This window comes from Phascolarctos cinereus, unplaced genomic scaffold (assembly GCF_003287225.1).
Source record: "Phascolarctos cinereus isolate Bilbo 61053 unplaced genomic scaffold, phaCin_HiC Scaffold_4;HRSCAF=312, whole genome shotgun sequence".
NCBI classification, from domain to species: Eukaryota; Metazoa; Chordata; class Mammalia; order Diprotodontia; family Phascolarctidae; genus Phascolarctos; species Phascolarctos cinereus.
Window position 1 is genome coordinate 688919373 of NW_027555847.1, and position 12064 is coordinate 688931436.

The window sequence follows — 12064 nt, forward strand, 5'->3', positions numbered from 1 at the left end:
TCGGTCCGTTCTCTTGGATGGAATGGGTCTCTGCCTAGCTTGCTAGATCTTTGACATGGCTGCTGCGTTAGGAAATGCAAACACTGTGCATTTTTTAAAATACTTGATAATCGCTTTCTTCTCCCCTCCCCCTGGAACAGAGAGGAACAGACGGAGTGGCCGGCAGCACCCCACGTCCACGAGAAGAATGGTCGCTCTCTATGACTATGACCCAAGAGAAAGCTCTCCTAATGTTGATGTAGAGGTATTGACTCGCCGCTGTTTTGGTTCCTTCCTACAAAACCCCCTTCCTGCGACCTTGTCTAAAGGGCCCCGTGCAGTGGGATGCTAGAGCCAGCTCTTGCCCGATCAAGAGAGCCAATGGTTAAATCTCCACGCGAGCATTTACACCTTGGAAATTTGCAAATGATTGATGTATTGTGATGGAGAAAATGTTAATGATGTATATTAGACTTAGAAGTGTGCGGTGTGTCCATTTGTTTGGAGAGCTGGTTGTCAACACACCACCACCATCCCATCCATTTTCACCTTTCTTGTTTCCCTCCCGGACATACAGTGCCCAGCCTGGCCTAGAAGCAGCCAAAGGAAAATGAAGGGTATGGTTAGCCTCTCCAGCTGCATGACCACCTGCCCCCTTAATATTTTCCTGTGGACACAGATGGTACCACCAAACCCTCAGGCACTAGTTTCAAAGATTGAGGTCAGCAGTTAGCTGCCAGCAGTTTGGGATGAGAGAGGGAAAGCTCAGCTGTTATCACTCCTGAGCCACTGTTTTCTAAGAAAAGCGACAAGTCTGAAAAAATATAAAAAAAAAAATGGATATGAAGCATTTTGTTTCCAGAGAATATCAAACCAAGGCAAGTGAAATCTATAGAGGTGTAGACACTGCAAATCTTGATCATATCTTACAATTCATTCTCACTGAAGATTACAAAGTGATTTTCCTCACAATAAACGACTGAGGTAGGTCAAATATTAAAAGGCAGGAATTGTGGTGTGATGTAGGTCTTGGGTTCAGATCCTGGACCTGCAACCTAGCTATATAAGCTTAGGCAAGTCCCTTTATTTGTTCTTTCTGCATCTTGGTTTCTACCTCTGCAAAATGAAGGGGCTAGATCAATAAGGTCTCTCCTAGAACTGATTGCTATTTTCATCCTTATTTCATGAATGAGAAAACTGAGGCTCAGAAAGGTAGTTTCCCAATAGAATAGACAGAACCACAGACTTCTGAGGTGGGATGTTCTTGCTCTATAAAATAATATTTGGTATGGCAATGAATAAATAAATTAATTTAGGTAGAACTGTTATTTTTATTTTATTGGCTTGGCCTACCCATGAACAATTGATCTTTCCAATTGTTTAGCTCTCCCTTTATTTGTGTGCAAAGTGTTTGTGGGATACTCTTAAGAGATTATCTAGTTCAAACCCTTTATTTTACATAGGGGGAAACTGAGGCTCACAGATATTAAAGTGACTTCTCCAAGTCACACACACAGAGGAGCTGAACCAAGATCCTCTCATTCTCAGCCCTGTGCCCTTTCCACTGCACACCTCTGCAGGTGCCTAGTTATCAAACGATCCTGTTATGGTAACTAGAGTGCCCCAAAGGCTGAATCTTGGGCACCTGTGTGGCCTTGGGCAAGTCACATAAACTCCTCTGAGCCTTAGCAAGAATTTGTGAAGTACCAACTTTATGAATGGAAAAATCTCTGGACTCACGAAGTTTACTGTATAGAATAAGTTTTTTTGTTTTGTTTTGTTTTTTCAGGAAGTGGGACTTGATTTGTGCTCTACAGCATGTCCCAGGTTCAGTTTAAAACTTCAATAGCTTAAATGTGCACTAAGAATTTTTAGGACACCCAATGTCTCTCTTGTAACAAATTTTCTTAAATCTTCTGATTTACTGGGCTTAACAGGACATAAACTTCTGTCCAAAACCTGTATTATTTCCTACTCAATGCCTATATGGATCTCAAGATAATTTTACAGAGCTGGCTTACATATTTTCTCTAATAGGTATACATATACATATACATATACACACATATACACACACACACACACACACATATATATATATATATATATACTTATACATATATTAGAGAGAAATGACAGAAAAGTAGATCAATAGATAAGTTAGAATAGTCTGGATCAACTAAACAAATAGGTAGACATATGATATGATTGATATATATGTATCTATCTTTATATAAAATGTGAAACACTCTGCATATATTATTTCATTCAATCCTCACAACAACCTTGTGAAAGAGCTGCTACGATTGTTCCCATTTTATAGGTGAGGAAATTGAAGGTAAAATAGGTAAGTAATTTGCCTAGGATCACATAGCTAATAAGTGTCCAAAGCAGGATTTGAACTCAAATCTTCCTGACTCCAAGATCAGTTCTCTATCCATGACATGTACATATCTCAGCTTTGGCCTTGTGTTCATTGACTTAGAACTATAAATAGGTATTTCTATGTAATAGTGAAGGTATCAACCTGTTTTCACTTACAACTTGATTCAAGAAACACTAATAAATTGCCTACTCTGTGCAGGGTACCATGCTAGACGATGAGTTATATGGCCCAAAATGGAAAAATCCCTACTCTCAGGATCTACCATTTGTATTTTCATGTTTTTGAAGACACCTATGGTCCCAGCTAGGTGGCACAATGGATTAAGTTCTGGGCCCAGAGTCAGGAAGACCTGAGTTCAAATCTGGCCTCAGACACTAGCTATGTGACCCTGGGTAAGTCACTTAACCTTCTTTGCCTCAGTTTCCTCATCTGCAAAATGAGCTGGAGAAGGAAATGGCAAACCACTCCAGTATCTTTGCCAAGAAAACCCCATGGACAGTATGGTCCCCAGAGTCACAAAGAGTGAGACACAACTAAAGAACTGGACAACAATGGTCCCAGAGGCCCTTATGCTCTTAAAAATAAAGACCTCACATTAAGGAAAGTCCAGTCTAATGAGAAAGGATTATCAGTTTAGAACTGGAAGAGTCCAGTTAGTCTAGTCAATTTACAAAATGAGAAAACTGAGGCTCAAAGAAGTTTATGTGACTTCAAGGTCACACAGGTTACCTTAATTCAAATCTATATCCTGTGACTCCAAATGCAGTGCTCCACGCTTTTCCAAAGAGAACAGCTGGATTCAGAGCTAAAATGGCCCATGGAGATCATCTGCTTCTATCACTTACCTTCCAGATAAGGAAACTGAGACCAAGAAGTGGAAAATGATTTTTCCTAGGTCTAGTTAGTAAACAAATAATTAGCTGCAGATTTGGAATTCAACCTTAGTTCTTTTGAGTGAAGCCCCTTCTGCCAACAAATCCAATCAACTAATTATGCATTAAGTTTCTGCTATGTGTATACCATACATGTTAAAGAAACAAAGACAAAATAAAAACCAATTCCTGCTGTTAAAGAGCTTACCGTCTACTGGGTGTACACAATACATAAGGAGATAAGTATATGCATAATAATTTGAAGAGGAAAGAGTAAGCATTATCAACTAAGGGGAACGGGGAAAGGGACTTGTAAGAGAGGGAATATGAGTGGAACTAAAGTCAGTTTTGAGATATGCTGCAAAGGAAAGCAGGCAAGAAAAGGGATCTGAATCAAAAATAAATAAAGATAGCACTCTTTTCTCCCTTCCTTCCTTCCTTCTCTCTCTCCCTCTCGCTTTCTTTTTCTATCTTTCTTCTCTTTTATCTTTCTCTTCTTCCTTCCCTTATTCCCTTCCTTCCTATCTTCCTTCTTTCTCTCTTCCTCCCTTCCTTCCACCTTCCCTCCTTCCCTCCTTTCCTTTCTTCCTTACTTCCTCCCTTCCTCCTTCCCTTCCTTCCTGACCTTCTATACTATTCTCTTCAATTAAACTTAACAAGCATTTCTTAGATACCCACAATATATACTGTGCTAGGTCCTGAGGATACAGAAACAAAAATGAAATAGTCTGTCCACAAGTAGCTTACATTCTGTATAATTTTGTGCCACCCTCAGTAAACAAGGGGAAAACTTGCTTCAAACGGTAGATGCTACCATTTATAAGATAACCACATAGAGGAAAAGTAATGTCAAATTTATTTTCAAAATTATTGCTTCATTACAGCCTAATACTTTTTTCCCTTCCTGTCTTTACAGGCAGAACTGACATTTTGTACAGGAGACATCATTACTGTGTTTGGTGAAATTGATGAAGATGGATTTTACTATGTAAGTTTTTGATATACCAAAAGAGATTATTCTTAGGGGGTGTGTGTGTGTGTGTGTGTGTTGCGTCCTGAAATGAGAGAGACTCATTTGAACTACAGAAAATCTAGTTAACAAATTTTGCCTATTTTTTTTGGTTACCTCTATTTGATCTAGGAAGACCTGGGTTCAAGTCTGTTTCTGACACATATTGTCTGTGTGACCCTATACAAGTCACTCAAACTCTCTGTGCTCTAGGAAACCTTCTAAGATGCAGAGAAGGCACAACTTGGGGACACGGAGAGAGGGGAGAGGAAGGAAGAGAGAGAGAGAGAGAGAGAGAGACAGAGACACAGAGAGACAGAGGAGGGGAGAGGAGGGAGAGAGAGACAGAAAGAGAGAGTGGAGAACTGAGAGAAAGAAGAGGACAGAGACAGCAGGGAGAGATGGGGAGAGAGGAAAGGGAAAGGGTAGGAAGAGAAAGAGAGAGAGGAAGAAGAAAGAAAATGAAAAAGAGATAATTCCTGTTTCATTACGATAATATATCCATTCTTTGGTTTCTTTGTAACATGGCTAATGTGGAAATGATTTTGCATGACTGCACATTTATAATCTATATCGAATTGCTTGCCTTCTCAAAGAGGGGGGATGGAAAGGAGGAAGGGAGAGATTTTGGAACTCAAAATTTTCAAATGAATGTTAAAAATTTTTGCTTCCATGTAATTGGGAAAAAATAAATTTAAAATTAAATGTAAAAAATATATATCCATTGTGGAACTGAAATATCTATGTTATTCATTTACATATATATGTTTATTTTCTATTTTAATTTAATTTTGAAAACACTTATTAAGCACTTACAACGTACTAGCTGAAAGGCAATGTAGTGTGATGGGTAGAGAGCTAACCTCAGAGCCAGGAAGACGGAGATTCAAGTCTGGCCTCTGACACGTATTGCCTGTGTGACCCTGGCCAGGTCATAGCCTCTCAGCAGCCGTCAGGCCACTCTCTAAGACTCTAAGTTGTAGAGAAGGTGCCAATCCTCATGGTGGAGGGAGTTTTTATACCAAGAAAATCACAGGTCTGATCTAAGAACAACAATAATGTGTGTCAGCCACTGTACTAAACACTAGAGATAAAAGAAAAAACCGCAAAAGGGGTCATGAAGAGTCAGACACAACTTAAACAACTTAACAATAACAACAACACATAGTGTTGTACAAAAACGATTTCATTTTATCCTAACCGTAGCCTTAGGAGGCAGGTGCTATCCTTGTCACCATTTTGCCAAGAAGGAGACTGAGACTTGGCCAGGGTCACACACAGCTGGTAAGTATATGAGGCAGGAAATGACGTCAGGTGTGTGGCCCTGGTAAAGTCACCTTTCCCTGTTTCCCTCAGTTTCTTCATCTGTAAAATGGGCTGGAGAAGTAAATTGCAAACCACTCTAGTATCTTTGCCAAGAAAACCGCAAAAGGGGTCATGAAGAGTCAGACACAACTTAAACAACTTAACAATAACAACAACACATAGTGTTGTACAAAAACGATTTCATTTTATCCTAACCGTAGCCTTAGGAGGCAGGTGCTATCATTGTCACCATTTTGCCAGGGTCACACACCGCTGGTAAGTATATGAGGCAGGAAATGACGTCAGGTCTTCCTGACTCCAGGTCCCGCACCGTATCCACTGCACCACCTGAGTATTTCCTGTGTCCTGAACACTGTGTTCAGAACCGGAGATACAAAAAAAGAAGCAGAGACAGTCTGTGACCTCAAAGAGCTTACGTTTAGACCAGTTCCATGCGAGGAGGTGGTGGCCAGGGAAAGGCACTTTTGTTAGAATGTTATATATTATAGAATAGATAATATCCTCCATTAAAGTCCACCCCAGTCCCCTCATGCAAGTGACATTGCCTCTTGACAGCTACTGTCACTGGAGATCCATTAATTGTTAGATTAATGTTAGAGAGGGATTAATAAACCAGTAAAGGTTTCTAGTGGGTGCCCGGGGGTAGCCTGTCATCTGAGGATCAACTTGTAGAGACTCCTGACCTGAAGGCTGGCTAACAGCGGGTGCATATTTCTGTGGCCTCGGTATCTCCTATAACCGTCTCATCTGGTACAAAGAGATTTTTGACACACATCAATACAGGTTGCCCCCATGCTAACAAAATCACACTCTCAGGTCCTTGAAGGAGTCAAGTAATTGATATGCTTTTTAGAGTCATACTTATTTATTAAAAAGATTTACGTACATCAGATAAAACTCATTACTCTTACAGTTTACATTCATGTGCGATTTGGTTCCACGTCACTTAAAATACACGTAAGCTGTCAAAATGAACTTATCTAGGGGCAGCTAGGTGGTGCAGTGGATACAGCAGCAGCCCTGAAGTCAGGAGATCCTGAGTTCAAATCCGGCCTCAGACCAAACACTTGAGACTTCCTAGCTACGTGACCCTGGGCAAGTCACTTAACCCCAATTACCTTAAAAAAAAATGAACTTATCTTGATGTCAGAGAAGTACAGGTATTCACAGAAAGGAACATCAAATACCCAGTCCATCAACCCCCTCTTTTTTCAGCTGAGGAAAGTGAGGACCAGAGAGGTTAAGTGATTTGCCCATGGTCACTATAAGTCACCATTATTAAGCAGCACTTGAGTGGCAGGACATTGAAATGCTTCTGGAATTGGCCTTTTTCATCTGTGGTGGGGCTAAGTGGCCAGAAACTGTCAATGACTTCATGTCCATTCATTCACATTTTCAAGTCTAAAATAGTATCTCTAAGGTATTGTGGACTATTGCTCAATTAACCTGATACTTTAAAATAGTCAAATGTTCAAATAGAGGTTTTTTAAAAAAAAACAAATGTAAATATAATCATGGTGGTGCACTGGATGGAATGCCAGGCCTAAGGTCAGGAAGACTCATCTTCATGGCTCAGACACTCAGATGATGGCCTCAGAGGCTCACCAGCTGTGTGACCCTGGGCAAGTCTCTTGATCTTGTTTGCCTCAGTGTTCTCATCTATAAAATGAGCTGGTGAAGGACATGGCAAACCGCTCCAGTATCTTTGCCAAGGAAACCCCAAATGGGGTCACAAAGAGTCGGACATGACTGAAATCACTGAATGGAAACAAAAATATATTTATAAGTATAGTGTATAAGGAGTTGGTCTCAGGGTCAGGAAAACCTAGGTTTAACTCTCACCTCTGATGCATGGCTGTGTGGCTAAGACCATGTTACTTAATACCTCAATACCCCCAGGCACCTCTTGAGTGTAAGTTGGAGAAAACAAAAAACAAACAAAAAATAATATAAATAAGTTTTGAGGTTTTTTAAAGTATAAATTGAGACTAGTTGACCATCTGCTCTGGTAGGGGTTTTTTTCATCAGCATTTCCCTACACCGATGAAATCACAAGCCTGGACTAAATAATAACAATACTATTGATAATAATGATGCCACTTGGATTAACAAGACTTTTTAAGAATTAAGAGGAAACAAAACCTTAACCTTAGAAGACAATAATTAATGACTTCTCTCTCTTCCCATATAACATGTTTCTATGTCATAGGGAGAGCTCAATGGACAAAAGGGCCTGGTTCCTTCAAACTTTCTGGAAGAAGTGCCTGATGACGTCGAAGTCTACCTTTCGGATACACCGTCCCGTTATTCTCAAGATGCCCCAATGCGTACCAAGGCTAAAAGGGTAAGCAGTTGTATTACATATTTTAATATACGTTCCAGTCTTTCATAATATGTTGTCTCATGCTTTTTTACACACGGACATTTTACACTTTGGGTTTGGGAGTGGGGTGGGTGAAATGTACCACCTGAAACATTGCAACGTGTTCTTCTGCTAGTTGCTCGGTGTTGGTTTCTTACTGAATCTAACATTTTAAGCTATATTTTATTTGCTTTACCAAGCAGTTCCATTTTAATTCTAATTTGGTCAATTTTTATTCATGAAAGAGCTTCCCATGTCTTACATAGACCATAAAACAGAAAGTATAATAAACTACAAAAGGATAATAGCTCTTCTTTATGGAGAAAACTTAAATTGATTTGGTGAGCAATGGTTGCTATTTGCTTGCCTTCCATTAAGGCTTATCAATCCCCCTCTAACATTAACATTAGTATACTATTTCCAATACTTTTTTTTATCTGAGATTACATTCGTGTTGAGTGTTTCATCTTTATTTTGTTTCATCACTTCAAGTTTTTCTATATTATATATTTTATATATATTTTTATTTCTTTGCTCATCTGCTTGGAAACAGAAGAAGAGTGTTCATTTCACACCTTAATAAGGCAATGTAGCCTTCACGTAAGTGAGCAACTGAAGATACCAATAAAGATACCAATTTAAGCTACCTTGCAATATCTAATGCAGTAGTCTTAAGACTTAACTGTGGGATTCAGAAAAAGAAATATGTCTCAAAAAATCATTGGCCCAAAAATCTGAGGATGTTGCTTTTTCTCAGTTATGAAGCTTAAATGAATTTGTCATAAAACAAATTCTCTTGTGTCTATTTCTCACTACCATATTATAACAAATTCATGAAAAGGTCAACATTGGGAACATATTTCTTAATGAAGAAAGCATTTCTGTTTATGTAGAGAAGTGTTCCAATGTCTAACGATTCTAAAAAGCAAAAGCTGCAGATTGCATTGTTAGCCAATCCCTGGAAAAAAAGGCACAATCTATTACTTGTAAAGACTTTTACCCACCCCTCCAAAAAATTCATAAGAAAGGTTATAATTCACATGAATAGTTTAATTAAGTTGGCCTGGAGTTGTCTCATAACACTAGCAACCTCAAATCCTGGCTGGAACTACCTAGAAATGTTTTCTTAGGCAGTTCGACTTCTGTACTACAAAAATGTGATGATATGTAGCCCATAACAGGCATTTAAAAAACAAAGAAACAAACCAACCAGCCTCTGAGAGTCCCTGAATAGTGTTTGGTTTACCAATGCAATGTTAACTGTCATGGATGATGCAGCTCAGTGGATGAATGCATTAGGCTAAATACATGGTATCTTCAGGTGTACTTGGGATGCTTTACTAAGTTGTTTTCCATTAGAATTAGGCCTTGATTTTAAATCCAAGGAAGCTTGAAGACCCTTGGCTAAATTTTCTTTTCTGTAGGAACATTTTGTATTCGAATAAGGTCTGGCCTGAAATAATAAGGGTTATGGGGAAAGTGAATTCTATTACGTACATTAAAATGTGCTTTGGTATAGCCTCCTTTAGGCAAACAGTAACTGCATTATATGATCAGAATGAAAGAATTCTATCGATGGGGTTAAAGGACTGATGTTATATTATACTTAAAATATACTGAAATGCTCTCAAGTTCTACGCACTGGGAAAAACTCATTTTCACTTTGAAATATACAAAGCACACTTTCAAAACAATAAGGGCCTTTAAGTTTTCTTTGATTGCAATTAAGGTTCATTTTAGTTTTTTTTTTCTTTTTAACCAATGTGCCATCTCTCTCCAATATGTACATATAGCACAGTAAATTGTGCAAAATGGATTCAAGAACATCAGAATTTTACATCATCAAATAGTGTTTTTGTTTTGTTTTGTTTGTTTTGAATACAATAGGAATTCCTCCGGGAAACTTTTGCTCCCAAGATTCAGTTGCTGGTATTAGCCCATTGTACTTATCCTGGGCTAACTGCTATGTTGATTCAAAAAACTCAAATGATCATTTGCCGAAATTTTCTTTTTTTTTTTCTTTTGCCATTACTTTGGCAAAATGAAATGTGGCAATTGCTCAGAACCATTAGGTCCCCAAAGCATGTGTCTTACCGCTTGGTGGCCGCTGTGCTTTGGGAGGTGATGCTTATGTGTAACTTGCCTTTGGTATATTTTAAGCCACTAATAGAAGACGTGAGCCTCTTTGCCCCCTTTTGGTGGGAAATGGGACCTTAAGATGTTACCCCCACTGAAATGATGTTGTTGGCTTTCAAACATTCAATAAACTGTCACAATATACCTAATAGGTTCCTCCTGAGAATACAGGTACGTCAAGGAGAGCACCATCCCCCACAGTCCATCTCCATTCTGGGTCACCTCCGTCATCTATGGGTTCTGGTAGTCCTGGGAGAGGCAGGGAAAGGGCCTCGAAAAAGAAAAAGGGTCTGCTTTCCAAAGGGAAGAAACTTCTGAGAAAACTGGGTGCAGTGAAGTGACCCATGTGCTTCTGGACGACTTGTAACGCCTGGCCTATGTAATTTCCTTTCATCCCAAACTAGGGCTTTCATGACTCTCTAAAGTACTTTCTAAAACCATCTCCGTTTTTCTCCCCCTTCCTTTCTGACACCAGTAGGGGAAAAAAAATGCAATTTTGCACTATGGTTCACTTTAACTGACTGCAAGAGTAAAGTGGGCCTGTTGTTCTTTCCAAGTCATTGTTGCCAATCTGCTCTGATTTTCCAAAGTATGATTTGTGGGGGAGGGGGGAACCATTAAACAACAGGTGGATGAACAGCTACTGGGGTAGCCCACTCCCCACCTACAATATCTCATCTTTCTGCATTTGTTACCTGCCCTTAAAGGGATGACTTTCAAGTTTCTCTTTTTCCAAATGCTTGCCTCATGATGCGTAAATGTCACTTAACTATGGTCTTGAAATTCCTAGTTTATTCAGCCTTGATGTTCTGCCTTATAAAATGCACAGTGATTTGTACTGTCTAGTAAATATACAGTGTATACTTTGTATGTGTTCTACATTCAAATGTCTTCATTCTCATTGAAACACGAGTTTGAAATCGAGTAACCTATTACTGGTTCCATTTAACGTCTGTAATTTGGGGGAAAAAAAAGAAAAAGGAAAAAGAAAAGTTATTTTATTTCAATTTTATTTTAGACATTGGCCTGAGTTCACTGATTGGGGAAAAAAAAGAATTCCACATACAACTTAATCATAGAGTTCTCATACCCTATCAATACACTTTGTAAAACCTACTTTGGGCTACTCTCCTCCATGTAATGTCCAAGTCCTCCAACCTGCTGGAAAACAGGCATTTTTGCCCCTTCTGTGTTCTTCTGTAGCTGTGCAAGCTTTGGTTCAACCATTTTTCATTTTATTGATGTCAGTGTGAAATACACAGAAATGGGCTTGTCAGTGAGGTGTCATGTGTGCATGTGTGTCAAAAATGCTATACCAGGCACAAAAGGCAGAAAGAAGGCATCCTAAAATGCTGAGCCCCACCTGCTTCCATGCCCATTTTTCAGTATTGGCATCTCCTGAACAAAAGCGGTCTTACCAGTCGCTGGCCAGTCCTTTTGGCAGTAACTCTTTTGTAACTCTTGTCCCCTTGAAAATTGTTTTTACTGTTTATATACACTTTTCAGACTGCCTTTCTTTTGTAACTTATGAAAGGTTTATAAATGATCAAAGCTTCCCCCCATTGTGTCTTCAAAGAACTCGACTGTAAATTATTGTAAAAAAAAAAAGCAATTATTTGTGTGTGCTAGATGTATGAAATTCAAGACAACTACTGGCCTGAACTTGTGGTTAAATATTGTGTGGGTGTGTGCATGTGTACAGTTCATGTAAAATATTTTATGTAAATAAAATATTTGATATTTTATACAATGTTGTTGAGACCACTCTTTGTATTTGTGGGAGGCTTGCTCATTGATGTTGTATAACTATGTCATATACATAAATACACACAATAAAGGAAGGGGAATGCTCTTCTTTCAAGTAGAAAGAGGGACTCTTGAGTATTTCTAGGCATAACTGTGTTTTAAATATAATCAGGTTTTTTTTTGTAATCCTATGGATTTTATTTTATGTGTTTAAAAACATTATCCTTGAGGAATGTGTAGGCTTCATC

General features: G+C 38.8%; 1 protein-coding gene across 1 annotated transcript in view; it reads left to right on the forward strand.

Moving 5' to 3' along the window:
- The window catches only part of RIMBP2 (RIMS binding protein 2), a 435603-nt gene extending 425056 nt beyond the window's left edge, over positions 1-10547 (forward strand). The window contains 4 exon segments of the mRNA XM_078154256.1: positions 141-244; positions 4154-4225; positions 7782-7916; positions 10223-10547. Coding sequence (XP_078010382.1) covers positions 141-244; positions 4154-4225; positions 7782-7916; positions 10223-10411 — 500 coding nt within the window. The 3' untranslated portion in view covers positions 10412-10547.
- Positions 10548-12064: the final 1517 nt, after the last annotated feature.